The sequence below is a fragment of the Zosterops lateralis genome, assembly GCF_965231275.1.
Source record: "Zosterops lateralis genome assembly, chromosome: 8".
Lineage (NCBI taxonomy): Eukaryota > Metazoa > Chordata > Aves > Passeriformes > Zosteropidae > Zosterops > Zosterops lateralis.
Genome location: NC_139768.1, coordinates 15,663,577 through 15,679,326, shown reverse-complemented (window position 1 = coordinate 15,679,326; position 15,750 = coordinate 15,663,577). Strand labels below are relative to the sequence as shown.

Here is a 15,750-nt window from a genome sequence, read left to right as displayed (position 1 = left end):
AACAGGTTTTGCACAACCACTTATCTGAGTCCATAAGCCAGAATGAATAACTTAAGGGATTTCTTTGACAGAGTATGTTAAGACATCCCTTCTTTATCACAGGGTTGCTAGCATTAGACTAATAAAAAACCCCCTATAATAACCCTGTCCTGCTTCAGCACTCAAAAGACACTGGAGGACGTAAAAAGAATGAGAAACAATCTTAACATGATGAGCGCAGAATCATGCAAAGAATCATCTGTTTCTAATGTGTTTTGGCAAAATGTCTAAGCTCTGGCCTTTACAGACCCATTGCATGCATGTCTGTATGGTGAAACAATGCCACAAGCCAAAAGCAGCATGTTAGCACAGGCTGTGGAGGAGGATGGCTTCACTCACCTTAGACAGAGGGGGATGAGCGCTCCGGACTCCTGGTTAAATTTCAGGTGCACGCTCTCCAGCTGCCTCGTGCGGATCAGCTCATGAGGAATGATGGCTGCTGAGCTCTCGCTTTCCAAACTGTCCTTACGGCTTCTAAAAGTGCAGACAAAATGCACATATTCAGGATCCCAGTACTGTGTGCTATTTTGATTCCATATATTGAAGGATACAGGAAAAAACTGTTATGAAGACAAAGACACATCTGAGTTTTCACCACTCCTGCAGAGATACAGCCTCACTCAGACGACCAGTCCCAGCACGCAGCTCTTCACCTTGATTTGACAACCCAGGAATTGATGCATATGCATGGTGCATCCCTTCCCAGTATATATATAAAAAGAAATTTTCTAGAAAGAACTGCAGCAAAACTAAAGTCTCCAAAACTCCAAAATTCCAAACACTATAAAATGGTTTGGAATAATGGTTTGTCCTCCCTCTTGCTTTTACTTTGTCTTCAGGATTTTTCAGGCACTGGCCTGCAGGAAAAAATTGTCCTTTGTGCCTTTTTTTGCACAGTTCAACCAAAAGGCTTTGAGAATCTCCTCATTCCACCAGCATCAAGTGCAATAGCCAAAAGACAAACTCTCCATGTGACAAGTAGGAAATTCACAGATTCTTTTCCCTTGTAAGTCGGGCTGCTTTAGGACAATGGTAGCTTTGCTTTCTTATTCCTTCATTTCTGCAAGACCAGCATATTCTGAAGCTACAACGCAGTTATATTGTTACATGATTAGGAACTTTGCCAGACCAAATCCTCTAGATAATAAAATGATCCATCTCAAAATACTTGACCATAAACACTTTATATGTTCAAAGAGCACCAGCATGGTCCCTTACTTGACAGTTTGGAACAAAGAATAAAGGACAGGATGGGTTATGACTTTAATGGATGACATGGACTGAGAAGAAATGTCTGATAAGTAATTTTATTTTTGTCACCTGACATTCCACAGTAATTTAATAGAGGTAAGACTTTGTTAAGATAGTTTCTACAGTACAGAATCACCAGAGGAGAGGGATGGGGAAAGCAGGAGGGCACTGAGATTCCACATTGCAATGTACCTCCATTGGGCCACAAGGACCAAAAGGCAAACAAGGCTATCAAGCTGTGGCTCCATTTGAGAACACTGTTAAACCAAGTCTGGATCCTTCCTCTATCCAAGCTGAACTGTCTTTAATATACATCTGGAAATGATTGTAAAGAATCAGCTTCACCCTCATGAGCTGACCTAGATGACACATTTACTTGATTTTACCTTTGAGGGCTGTGCCAAAATTACTCCCATCAACCACACACGTAGTAGTGCAGTTCAGTGTGAATTCCAGTGCAGATCAGCCTGCTGCTTCTGCCGGGTTACCAAGTCCCAGGTGAGCCCTTCACCCACACTTCTGAGCTGCCCACTCTGAAATCTCATGGTCCACCCTGCAAAAACACTGCATGGCCAGGTCAGAGACATGCAGAAAAAAAAACCCCAAACCGGAGCAGCTCAGCTCTCTGCAAGGTAAAAACTGTAAAACATGTCCCATTTTCTTCTTTAGCAACACACAAAGGAGTAATGGATCCAGCAGGGACATGGTAGGTCAGGATACAGCTTATGCACAGGTTGGGCTGATGGACCGACAGTCAGCAGTGTCAGTATAGTGGGTTAACCCTGAAGCAAAGACACAACATGCTTTGTAGTCTATGTGTGGCACTTAAAGTTGTGTTTAATCTACTTCAGCAAACATTTTATAGCTCTTTCTAGGTGGGGTCTTCAAAGAGTGGAGCAGACCAGCATTTTTCAGGCTGATTACCTGAGAAGTGCAGTTACAGTTGATTAATGATCACTTGACCTTAAGCTAAGCTTTGTCTCAACTTCCTTATCAGATCTTATATACACAGTGAGCTGTGGGAAAGTCAGCCTGTGGTCTACAGCTTCCAATCATTCATTTATCAGCCTCTACCAAAAGGCTCAGCCATTAGCAACGCATGATTTTCAAGCAAGCCATAAACTTCCTAAATGCAGTTCCAGAGTTTAGGCACTGTGGAGTGGATCAGGAGTTTTACAGCAATGTTACTGCTACAGAGAAGAGCCTGTGCCTTGCTCATCTGGACTGCCTAAGCGTGCCAGGCACGGGGACATCCCAGAACACCCTCACAGGCAATCCATAGTGTAAGGTTTGTGCTTCAGCAGGATAGAGAGCTGCAGGACAGCTCCCCACACTCCTGGGCTCCAAATCCCTCTGAGCTGAAGGTGGGTTTTTAGGTTTCCACCATGCTAGCCAGTACAGCTGTGAGCACAATGGGGATGCAGTCCGGAGGGGAAACTGCCTCCGGTTGTTAATGCAATAATAGGAATGACGACAATATTCTGGAGGCAAGGGGCAAAGCTTTCTGAGTCTTATTAAAACCAGCAAAAGCTGTTTGTCATTACATGTTCAAGAGAAGATGTTGACTAATGTATAACTATCAAACGGAACTGTCATGACTTTACGGCTGTCAATAATTATGACTTCATATTAATAAGTAACCAGCCCTTCTGTCAAAAAGGTGAAGCAAAATGGTAGTTAATACCTTGAATGACATGAAAGCATTAATCCTTGACAAATTTTTTCCAAAATACTCATACTCTGTGTCTCCTATTTCCCTTCAGAGGACCTCACACAATTTCAGGTATTTAAAATTAAGGGTGAAACTCCAATAGCAGAAACCAAATAACCTTCTCTCTAAGGTAGACCTTTCTAAACAAGAATTGTGTATTGTGGACTGCACATAACACATCAGGAGGCCACAGTGCCATCACTTTCAGACTCAGAAAAATGTTGCATGACAGTGGGACTAAGAAAAACCCATTAAAATTTTCTCTTTGGGATTGGAAATCCTTCTGCTGACCCTTCCAAAGGGTGACAGCCCAGATGAAGGGTCAGCAGGAACTCTAGGTTGTTATTAATAAAAAGCTCATGTCCTAATACACACTGCCATCCACCGCTTGCAGTTTTCAGACTCAGAAAACAAATACAGAAAAAGTTTGCTTTCTAACACTAACATCCCTGGTTTTACGACTATCAGTTACCCGTAAGTCCTTGCTTCCTCCACCCCATCACCAAATAAATCAGCAGCAAGAGTCAGTGGAGTTTTACTTGTTATGACTAAGATCTAGCTGACTATCATGAAAAATGTTGCAAACTTTGTCTATTCCAGATTTAATACTGTGTCCAACCCCCACAAAAAAAAATCATGTTTCTCAGTGTCCAGAAAAAACAACTCTGCAAAAGCCAAGGCTGCTGCATTAGGAAAGACAGCAGATTTAAATGGAAGCAGCATGCCGGAAATGCCCCAGTTTAAAGACTGCACATCTAGTGTTTTGTGAAACTGGAGGGGAGTTGGAGGAGATTAAAGCGCATTTCCCTCTGATTGGGAGCTTGTGGGAGGTGTAAACGTGGGCAGTTGTCAGATTAATTCTTTAGATGATTACATTCTTTTTGTTTCTTTAAAGCTGTTTGTAGTTGGGTTTGATGTCTCCTGTTCTGGGCAAGTGTATTGCTGCAGTTACCAAGGTGACTTTAGCTGACTTTCAACTATTTTTTCCAGCTTCAGTTTCTACCAGTAGTCTGCTTCTGGGTGGAGGAGAGAGGGAGAAAATTATGTTTGTTGTTTTTTTGTTAAGTCTCACGAATGCTGATTAACATGCACTTAACCAAAGCCATATTTGATTTTTTTTTCTCTCTTTTTCTGAGAAAGAGAGGGTGGTCAAGCCTTTGTAAAGGTGTCCAGTGTGGCCTGCAGCTTCCCCAGATCTGTCAACAAGGGGAAAGGGCCTGAAGAGACTTGACGTCCCAGTGTGCTGTGCTCCTTCTTGATGTGAGAAGGCCACACGCTGGAACCTGCAGCCTCCCGGGGGCCCTCTCTTTGTATTAAAGATGAGGGTGGCTGCAACCTGCTTAATTTGATGCCAATTAGCAGCAGCCCGTGGGGATCCTGGAAAATCGCCAATGCAATCACTGGGTTGCACAAAGTTTGGATGTCCCCTCCTTATAAGTCATGTTTATAGCAACTCCTTCTCAAGCAACCACTGGCAGTTATTTTATGGGATTCAAGAATAAGCAGATTGATCGGATTAAGAAAGGTTTATTTATTCTTGCATTTGCACTTCGCTTTATGATCAGAGCGCTTGATCTCTTGGATCTGTCAAGGAAGGAAGTCTCAGTTCCCTTTCAGGCTCTGTTGCTGATATGGAGCATAATTTTGCTGCATTTCCAAGCTACCCTCCCAGGTATCGAAATCACAAAGGACATGCTGTGGGAAGCTGGCCATGGCAGGGGCTCTTTCCAGGAGTGGGTGCCCACTGCCTCACTGAAATTAGTTTCTGTCATTGCTCCTTGCTCCCTCCATATAAAATTCAGTACTGTGAGTTACCAAATGCAAACCATCAGTGCAGACTTGCACAGCTGGGAGAGAAAGGTTGGACCACTTTTCCTTTCTTCCCCTCCCACCCCCTCACTTCCACTCCCACTTCTTCCCTTTCCAACCGTGGCTATTTCAGACCTCTTCACTCCCTCATGAAGATATGGTCAAAGATCACTTAAGTGCCAACAATCTTCCAGTCCCTTTCCCACAGTTCCCCCTGAAGGGCAAACCAGCAGCTGTGGGAAAGAGCCCTCAGCACCTTGGCACACAGAGTTACAGCACCCATCAGGAACACACAGAGGCAAGTGCAGAACTGGGGAGGACATGGTTACATGGCTCCTGCTGTGGTCACACTGAGACAAGGCTACCTCGAGTGCTCAGACTTGGGTGCTCCCCAGCCTCGTTAAACAGGATGGTGACGATGTTCTGTGTGCATTTCCTGGCAGGGAAGGGCTGCTAGGACAATGCCAGTAGCAACAATCTTCTTGCCACTCACATATCCCTTTGGAAAGCTGCATAATAACCACTGTCAGAGCTTGCAGGGGCCAGATTGTTCCAAGACCTGCAGCTGAAGTGGAATTGAGAGATTTAGGCTGTGCCACTGGCACCCTGCAGACTCATGAGTGAAGTCAAACAACTCTTTTATGCTTCAGGTTCCCTGTCTGTAAAACCGAGACATTTTTCCACGTAGGGACGTTGCAAGGATTAAGTCAATGTTTGCAAAGCACTTTTGGATTCTTAGATGGGGAAAGCTATACAGGAGTGCAAATTTATTAGCATGGTGACTGCTTTGCACTTCTACTGACACTGGTTTGCCAGACATTTACTTTTCTAATTTGCAATCTTGTCACTCAGCCTCATGCTGAGAGACACTCCCTAAAGTATATTGCCTCCTTCCATTCAGCATTCCTGACTCAGCCAGGACACCACTGAATGGCGACCCGATGAGAGAGCATGCCTAAATAAGCAGGACTGGATTGGAAACTTACTGCTTAGTGGTTGCAGAATCAGAAAGCCTAGCCAGAACCAGACAGCTTCAGAGAATGCTGAAATGCTCCTCTTTATGTAAAGTTTGCTTCCAAGAACTGAAGACAGGAAACCAGCTACAAAGACAACAGCTCCCCTCCGCCCAAGTAAAGCAGAATGAAAACCCAGTGCAACTGGGAAAAGCAAAGTGCAGACTCGCCTCCAAGCAAATCCTACATTTTAGTATTACCGTCAGAGCTTCCTCAGAAATGCTGCTCAGATGGAGCTTGTTAATGTGCATTAACCCAGTGCTGCTCCCTGACAGGAGATATCCATATGCCCTGGTTACCAAGTCAGAGGAACTGCCGGAGCAGTGGACTGCAGCCCTGAAAGCACTGCCACTATTACTCATGTGCTCCAAACCAGGCGCACCATGTGACAGTCTGGGGTTATCCCAGGAGGAATTCTGGAGTGACACAACTCCTCCCTCTTTCCAAGAGGGAAGGGCAACCACCTGAGATGCTCAGAGCGTGGAGCTCCAGCAGGTCACTGCCAGGACAGTCCTGCCAGCCCCACCTGCCGGAAGGTTGTTCCCTACTCTGTTTGCCAGGAACCTGCCTTCATTTCCCTGCACAGCTGGAAACTGTTCAGGGCTGGATGGAATTAGCACATGGCTACAGGGCTACCATATGTTCAGGTTTCCCTAGACTCAACCTGTCTTTTTGCCTAGAAACTGAATGCAGATGGGACTAGAAGTCTCTGTGGGTCCCTGGACAAATGACCACCATACATAAGGGACCAGCACAATTATCTGGGAAATCCCAGACAGAAATATGAGAGTCAGGCATATGAACCACACTACTTGATCCTGCTTGAGAAGTGGGAGAGTTATAAACAGCAGAGACATGATGGAAAAACCTTATCAAAGTAATGCAGACTTGGGAGACCCTTTTCTATCACTCAAACCTCATGTTCAGACACTGGGGTGTGCGTGGGCAATACCTGAATTCTGGCACAATGAAATGCAACAATTACAGACAATTTTAGCTTCAACACATGCAGTAATGCAGTGTGCTAGCACTAGGTTTCTACTCCATGCCTCAACTCACAGCAGAACAGTCTGAGTCAGCCAAGAGGCAGAAAAACATCAATTCCAGCAATGCTGCATGATCAAGGGGGCCCTTGAGGGGTGGAAAAGGTCAAGAATTCCCCTATCCCAATGCTGGCTCTCACTGCCAGCACTGTGGCAAATTAACTCTGCTGTCCTAATCTGTAACGTGGAGATACTACTCACCTACTGCACAGGAGAGCACAGAGCTAATTACCAGGGACAACCAAAGACTCGGCCCCAGAAATTATAACATCAAGAAATTAAATAGTGATCGAAGCAAGACTCCACAAGTGTCGCTGAACTTTGACATTTGGATCTTCCAGCCCACTGAGGCTTTGACAGCAGCAGTGTTTAGTCTGCCATTTAAACATCCCCTACGGGCAACAGTTCTCTGTATCCAACAAGAGTCAATCTGCACGATTCAGGAGACTGGGAGCATTGCCTTTCTGTGTCTCAGCAGCACTTACTTAACTGATGGGTCCTAAGAAACAAATAACGTGCCACTGAAACGCACGCAATTCATACACATCTTATTTTTCCAAGTGGTAATTGAGAGTATTCAGTTACCTATGTTCAAAATGATTAGTCATGTTTCCAAAGAATAATTCACATGTTCTTTTGTTAATACCTATGAACTGATTTAATGGCTGCTTATGAGCTGAGCCAACAGTCATTTTGAGAAACAGATGTCCAATGCAGTTCTAAGCTTTAAGTGTGCTTTTATTCATATCCTTAGGAGAAAAAAGGCTACACAGTCTACGGTAATAACACTAATGAATCAAAGTACTACAGCTGCCCAGCAGGGTTTTGACAGAAACCAGCTTTTTCTCAAAGGAACTTTTTTTAGGACTCTGGGACAGTGAACAACTGGTAATATGCATGCTTAACATGTAAGTATGTGCTTTGCTGGAGCCAAAACACTGAATCAAACCCTATCTGCAACCAAATAATGTGAGGTTTTTGCATAAGCACTGAAAACTGTAACTATAGAAAGACTGAGAAATCTATATGGAATCTGGATCCTCTACATTTTATACGAATAAATATTCAAATGTTTGAGTGTTTCTGATACTATTTATGATACTGAATGCAGAACAGGTTGTCTGCTTTAAACCTTGATAGATTATTGTGTGTGGGTGGTAGGGTTAGGATAAAAGAAAGGGAAGAAAGCTACTAGGAAAGCAGTTGGTGGTTGCAGATGCATGATAAATAAACAGCACATTCCTCTTCTGCACTAAGTCCTTAGAGTCTGTCAGACTTTAACATCCTACTGTCAGTTGGGTGCAAGTTTGACAGCCTGGGGTTCTGCAGTGCTCCCTATGCAAAGCAGATTTGAAACAATTTGCCATGCCCCAAGAGAGTGTTCCTGTCAAGTTCCTTGAGAACTTCTAATGCACCAGTTATTCACAGGACCCTTGCAAAGAACCACAGGTTTGATATTTTATGATCTGGTGTGTACAGTGCAGGATATGATTACACATAAGCCTGCTTCCCATCAGCCAGCACCTCATAATCATTAACATATTTATCCTTGTGGTGCCTCAAGAAGATGACATTGTTATTAGTCCCATTTTATAGATTCAGAACTGAAGCTCAATAGCTAAATGACTTACCTTTGATTACACATGATTTACAGTGAAGGACAGACCTTAGTCCCAGTCCTACCAGGCCCAAGCAATGCAAGCAATGATCACACCAGAAGGACTAGATCTATGTACAAAACTGTCTTTCATCTCAGGTGCTCAGAAGTCCTATGAAAGACTTATATCTGCACTGGGTTTGTGCCTTTTGTGTCTCAGCCTTTATCCCTGCAGGTACCTGGAGGGAACATGCATGTAGATGCATTACTGCATGCAAAAGCTGAGCTCCTAAGTTACATTCCTGTGCAGCAGCTGGAGATGAGTCTCCATATCATGCTCTTGTACTTACTGCACATTGAGCAATTTTGCTCAAATGCATGAGACATGCTGAGACAGTGTATTAAGGAAGGCGGAGACATAACAAGATCTTCCTCTTCTGCTTCATCTATACCACACTGTTCTGGAAAATGTGTTGACTGATCAGTTTTAGCCACAGTAAAGGTAATCATCGGGTCTGATTTACGTACTAGTTAGTCAGAGGTTGTAAGTAAACACTGCTTTCCAGCACAAACCACCCCTTTTCGTACGGTCAATGCATTGAACAAATCCCATTGTATCTGCTACATGGAGAGGAGAAGCAACTGCACAAGGAGAAGAAGAAGACCTTTCGCAAATTCCTCTCAAAGCAGCTAGTAAGATGGAGGAAGAAAGCATTAGGACACACAGCTTTTTTAAGCTGAGATTTCCCCTATCCCTCCAATAATATCACCACAGGAACACGGCTGATGGCTGTCTTTCCTTAACTGAAGTGCTTATGGAGAAACAGGCTACCTTACCCCCAGTGGTAACCATAGACCTCAGAGAAATGTATTGACCTCCTAGGAGGCAAATGTTGGAAACCAGCCATTCCTACCACTCAGGCCTCAGGCAGGGTGAGTGTACAGCTGCTGTAGGTAAGAGAGATTTGCAACAAAGAGCACTGCCACAGATGTGAGGCTCTGAATTTGACCTGCCTTCCTCTGTCTCAGAACAGTTAAAAACCCAGGTAAATATTTGTGTGCTTCATCTTAGACCTCTGCTAACCTTTCACCACTCTGTCTCAAACATATCTCTGTTTATCTCACCCTGAATAACGTAAAGCTCCCTTATCTAAGCAACTGCCTCCCAGCATTAAGGCTTACCCATCAGCTGCCTCCTTGACCTGATGTGCACCCAAAATGTTTGTGGTCAGCCCCAACCATGGAGGACTCAGAAATTACACTGGGCATGCAGATGCATGCAGGAGCCCAGCACCTGTGAGAAATCCTGCCCAGTACTTTTGAGCTCTCCAAGGCTGGGTGTGACTTGTGCAAATCACATGGTATAATTCTATATTTTTTTCAGTGGGGCTAGTGGGACCAACCAATGGTCCAATGTGACCAACTTCCAGGCAGAGAAATACTACTCAGTATTTCTGAGTCAGATCAGAATTTGACTCCATATAATTACTATATGGCAAAAGGAAGATTTTTCCTAAAGCAATAATAAAGTCATTTGACATTTTTAATACAAGTACCTATATCTCATAATACATATTAGCTAAAAGCATCAGCAATTGACAACATAATACTTCGCCCAAAGGATTAGGCAACTCATAAACATTCATCTATTATGCAAATTGGAAGTCACCCACAAAATGGAACAAGAAAGGACAACAGCAAGAAATATTTTCCTTGTGAAATGTTTGAATCAAGAATGAAACAGGAATTGAAACAGGCCAGGGTGCTGTCCCTGCCTGGCACTACGGGGAAGTGCTGATTTCATGATAATATTTACTCTTGAAAGCAGAAGACACAGATGTTCATCAGAGACAAAGAAACCAAAGGAAATACCAAGGAGAAAGAGTGCAGCAAAGATGCTTGTCTTTCTGTATCTTAAATGAAAACATTAAAATTGATGGGAAGACACTGAAGAGTCTAAGAGGGAAAGGGGAGAAGCCCAGAAAGACAGAAGTGCAGATACTACAGATGGCTTGAAATCACAGGTAATTTCCTATAGATTCACTTAAGCCAAAACTTGCAAGAGATATCTATGGGCCACTCTAGTCCACTTAAATCACACGTTAGACTACTGCTATTAGAGACCCAGGTGTTACTGGCATGTAATTACTGACAGAACCCACCTGTTTAAGCAAGGCAAGATCAAAGTCACTTAAAAAAAAAGAAAAGAAAAAGAAAAAGAAAAAAAAATCAACATTTTAACCAAAAAGTTTGTAATTATGAGCTTGAGCTTGAAAACAAAATACTCAGGAAAAAATATCAGCAGTCACCTATGCCACCTATCTTTACTGATACCATAGCACTTTTCAGCACAGTATTTTTCATAAAAATCAGTCCAGTATGAATTCAAACACCAAGGACCGTGAACAGCAGGTTCCATAGAACAGTCAGAACCACTTTGCATTAGCAAAGGGGTTTGTCCAAAACCCCTCTAAAAAGCTGCCCTCCTGAGTACTAGCCCATTTATCCAACCTGAACAACTCTTCTCCCTCTATCATTGCACTTTGCAAGTATTCACTGGCAGCTTTCCCCTCCCTTTGCCAAATCTTTTCCCACCCAGCTTCAACTTTGTTTTCCATGCTGAGCTCTTTAATCTCCATCTGCCACCATGTGAATGTGCAGGGTGAAACTCACGGTGCTCGGTCGAGGTTCAACCCATTCTGTCTTTGTGAATTGATTGGAGGTAGGACAGGTTTGCTGTTAATCTCAAGCCCTCTCCGCAAAGTCTCCCTGATTTGCTCTGTATCTGCAAAGAGAATTTTTAAAACATGATTTAGAATCCCCAGAAACAACACAGACACAAGAAGATATCAGGTGTGTTTCATCTAAACTCTTCCCCTTCAGAAAGAAATGGAGAAATGTTATGGGGTAACACTTAACTGCACTTCCTGAACTTCCTTAGGAGTTATTTCACTTTATAACATCAGCTTGAATTCCCTTGTTTAGGCTTTATTGATATGTCAGGCAACGAGGGCTGGAATCTTTGGTACTGAGTACTCTTGATGAAGAAATTCTGAGTACTTTTGTAAATTTTCATAAATTAGGTTTGTTGGTTCTGTAACTCTCATAGAATCTCCTGACACTTCCAAGCCTTTGTACTGGAAATCATTTTTTCCATTAGGCATAACAGGAGTTTGTTCCTTTCTCAAATTAATGTATGAAGGTTTCCAAGTTTTGTGCAATTGGCTTTGGAAATCTGTTGATTAATTTACAAGAAGATGCACAAAGGGAGTGATTTTTATACAGAGCAACCTTTAACCTCAAGCTCACATCTGAAAATAAGCTGCAAATTATGCAGTTCAGATGCAGTCTTTTTACTTCCGCCTTTTTCTGAAATGTCTACTGGCCAAATACTTTCAATAGGAAGCTTTCCTGCCTTTCTTAGAAGTTTCCTCATCTATTTTTGAGAAACGTGAGAATTAGGTAGAGAAAAAAACCCCACATTATTACAAAATCTTTTGAAAGATATACTAATTTCATCATGTATACCTCTCTTGGGCTTTTCATTTCAAGGCTGAGACAAAACAACGTTTTTAGATCCAGTGCAGTTCAAAATATTTCTACAGAAGCCAGAAGAAATGCTGTATGCATTTAACTAATTTTTACCATGGATTTAAGAACAAGTAAGATGCCCTTCCTGTGGAAATCATTGTTAATTCCAGGAAATCTCAAGCCCCCAAATTTTATGTTGCTTCACCCATTTGAAAGGTAATATGCATAATTTCAAGCCTGTGTAATGGCTATGACATCTCTACCCTGAGACGGCATCTCACTGCAAAGGGGTTTTTTAATTCTTCTTTCCAGAGTTCTGTATTTGCATGAATTCCTTGAGTTCAGCTGCAGCAATGTGCAGCATCAGTCCAACTAGCCTCCCAAGAAGGACAATGTTGATAAGGAAACACAGCCTGGGAAAATGAAATTGCTTCACCTTGCAGGTGTTTACAGTCCTGGTTTCAGCAGGTGCTCAGTTTAACTTTGCAGATTCAGATTACAATTTGCCTAAAAACTGAAAGAAACATTTAGACAAAATAATGCCAAGAACTCTTTTTTTCTCTCCTGCCTATTTCAAAGAGGCCAAAATCCATTTTGATGCCCTGAGATACACCAAGCCTCCCCATGGCTGTGGAGTTTGTTATGAATTTAAAGATGCAGCATGACTCAGTGCACTGCCCAGACCCACCAGAAGCTGAAAGGCCACGACAGCGACTTGGCCCAGGACCTCTTACCTTTCCCAGAGAGCCGCCGAGGCTGGGTCCCAATGCAAATGCTCCTGCTGTCTTCATCATCCTCTGGTGGCCGGCTCAGGTCATCCCAGGCACATTTGGCACTCACTCCACTCAGGTTTGAGCCATCTGTCTCAATCCCTTTGTCGACTCTCTCCTGCTTGAAAAGATTCAAAACACCAAGACTTTTTTGGAGCGTGGCTTGAGCCTAAGTTGGAACCCACCATGGTGCAGCCCAACGTTCAGCAGCTCCTGCAGATCCCCTTTTGTGGACGATTTCCACTCTCTGGACCCTGTGCTTTGTCAGCAAACAGCAACTGCACATTGAGCCAAATCAGGAAGTCACTCTGAACTAAACAAACCTTTTCCATAGCAAGTTGGTCTGAAATTCCACCCTGTCCCCATTGCTTCACTACATGGCCCTGGCAGGGACAAAGAAAGGAGAGAGAAAGGTGAAAATCAGTGGCCTAAGGTGTGCAGGATTGCTTCTTTTGGTGTTAGCACTGGTTTACACCAACTTGGAATATTTAAGACACAAAGCACAGCTTGTCGGTTGATCTCTTATTTGTCAATGATAACAAACTCCTGAATAAGTAAAGTTCTCTTTCCAACCTTACCAAAGAGTCCCACAATGAAAACAGCTCACTGAGGATTCATCATTCACGTGGGTTCTTCATTTGCAAACTGCCCAGAGAATCCCTGCTTTCCAGTGTGCTGGGGAGTCCCATAAAGGACAAACATGCAAGTTTGGACGTGCAAGGAGACACAGACCTGTTCCCAATGTCAAAGCTTTTGCATAACTTTCTCTATTGGCAAATAAACAAACTCCCTCCCTTGCAAGCTGGACTTTCCAAGCACGTAACCAGTGTTTGGGTCTCAGAAGGTGTCACACACCAATCATAAGCAGCTGGATGCTCTCAGGCACCAGGCATTTTCTCAAGGACACGTGCATCTGTTGCCAGCAAGACTGCCCTAAGCTACAGCCAAAACTACAGGAAGTTCCACCTGCTTGGACATGGGCATCAGTTGGAATTTCCACGTGTGACCCACAAGGGGGTAATGTTGAGCTGAACAAAGTCGGGGCTGTGCTACACAGACGAAGGGCTGGCACCTCTTCCCTGGCATCAAACCAGCCAGGCTCGCTTCCCCCTTTCCTGAAGGGGTGCTGCCTCTAGTACTGCTCTGTGGCACCAGCAAGATCTGCATCTCTCGTCCGGGTCACCTCAAAATGCAGGCAGTCTCAAGAGACTTCAAAGATTTGAGAAGAGAGCAGAGTGGTGCTAGAGACAATGGGAGAGGATCTCTCCACTGCATGTAAGCACCCTCTGGTTTGACATTACCACTGAAGACGAGAGATTGTGTGAACGTATTGCTCTTTGCAAAATCTGTCCCCAAGAAATAGTTTCCAAACTAAATCCATGTATGTCCCTCCCCTCGCCCAGCTGTGCATGCTGCACCCTGGGAAGAGCATTGCCTGTTCTTGTGACCATTCAAGAGAAGATTTGAGCAGCTCAAAGATAAGCACTAGTATTCTGGGTGTGGTTGCACAGCGGTTTAAGTTGATGTAATTTGCAATGACTGCAGTCCCACCCTCCTCCATGTGCTCCTACCCCTTCCCTTGAGCCAACTCTTTTTTTTTTCATCTGGATCTCCTCCCAAAACCCATTCTTTGGCCCAAAAGTTGAGGTAGGAGCCTGTGGCTGAGTGCAGGACCAGAGCAGTCTTGACTTAGACTTAAGCATTCAATAGACTGCCTTTCTTCTGTCTTTCTCCCCTTGTTAGGATCTTCCTCTAGCGTCAGGGGAAACTGGCCTCTTGAAAACGTAATAGGAAAATCTGAGAAATAATAAATCTGTTGTGATTTTCTTTTGTTTTATCCTAAACATAAAATTAGTTGTGTCACCCAGAAATAGAATTTGTGGGAAAAGAAATAAAAAATACATCCGTTCCTACATATGCAGACAATGCTCTAAGTGAGATTTAGCACGTGGCTCCTTTGGGAACCCTCCATGGTGCTCTGTGAGGACCCAAATGAGCTGGCGTGGGGAGGTGTAACTTGTCAGCAAAGTTATTTTTTATCCAAATCATTGGGGAAGCATCAGAGAGCCATCAGCTCTTGAGCAGGGAGAAGAAGAGGCCAGAGGGCTGTGAGGCTCTGGTGGGATCTGCTCCCCCATCCCTGCAGCCAGGGCCCCACTCACAGCCAGACCCTGTGGACAGAGTGCAGAGCCTCGGGGAGGGGGGAAGGACTCTCATCTGCAGCTCAGCTGGCTTGCAGAGCACTTCCTCAGGGGAAGAAGTGCTGCTCTGTTGGCATCCCCTGGAGATCAAGGGGAGCTGATGGAAACGAGCTGGCTTAAGGCAGCCTCATTTGCATGCCTGCTTCACAATGTTTGCAAGTATTGATGTTAAAGGGGGAAAAGTCCAAAAAACCCCAACCAGTGTGGACTCATAGCTCTGGCAATGCACAGTTCTACCCCACCTTTAGCCAGCAAAGATTTCCCTGGACTGAGGGGCTGTTCTTCCTTCCTTGAAAGGGCAGCTTGAACAGGAGGAGGTTGGAGGAGCCCAGGGCAAAGGAGGTTCAGCTCTTTCCTTCCTCAAAGAAAGGCTATTTCTGTCCCATTTTCCTCTCAGCATGTGGGAGGGATGCTCTGAGGCTCTTATAAGTCATTGATCCCTTTTTAAACGAGCCAGAGCACTGCAGTGTGACCTGCAGAGCAGCAACCACAACTCAGGAAATTTAAATCAGCTTTATTCTCTTCTGAGATATCTGCTAAACAGAAGCAAAGCACTGAGAATCAGCACAGAGCTGGGGACCGACAGGAATTGTTTGACAGTGCTGCCAGGGAAATCTGAATGGCCTACAGGGAAGCCTGGCTGAACAGAAAACAACCAGCGTTGCCACAGCATTAATTGCCGACATCCTGGGATGACATCTTAGTTGGGATCCATTCTCAGCAACTCCGAACAGAAAGTACAGCTGCTGTTGCCAGGGCTGGGTTTAGGCCTCAACCAATTCCCA

The 15,750-nt window shown here is 44.0% G+C and overlaps 1 protein-coding gene across 2 annotated transcripts in view; it reads right to left on the bottom strand.

Annotated features, from left to right (window-relative positions):
- Nucleotides 1-15,750, bottom strand: part of SUFU (SUFU negative regulator of hedgehog signaling) — an 89,146-nt gene that overhangs the window by 23,756 nt on the left and 49,640 nt on the right. Inside the window, exons 7-9 of one of the 2 annotated variants that reach the window (XM_083866161.1) lie at nucleotides 12,729-12,885; nucleotides 11,137-11,248; nucleotides 379-513 (exon numbers count right to left, since the gene is read on the bottom strand). In XM_083866161.1, the coding sequence (XP_083722287.1) occupies nucleotides 379-513; nucleotides 11,137-11,248; nucleotides 12,729-12,885 (404 nt within the window). The remainder of the gene's footprint in view (nucleotides 1-378; nucleotides 514-11,136; nucleotides 11,249-12,728; nucleotides 12,886-15,750) is intronic. The other variant, XM_083866162.1, reaches the window with a different exon arrangement.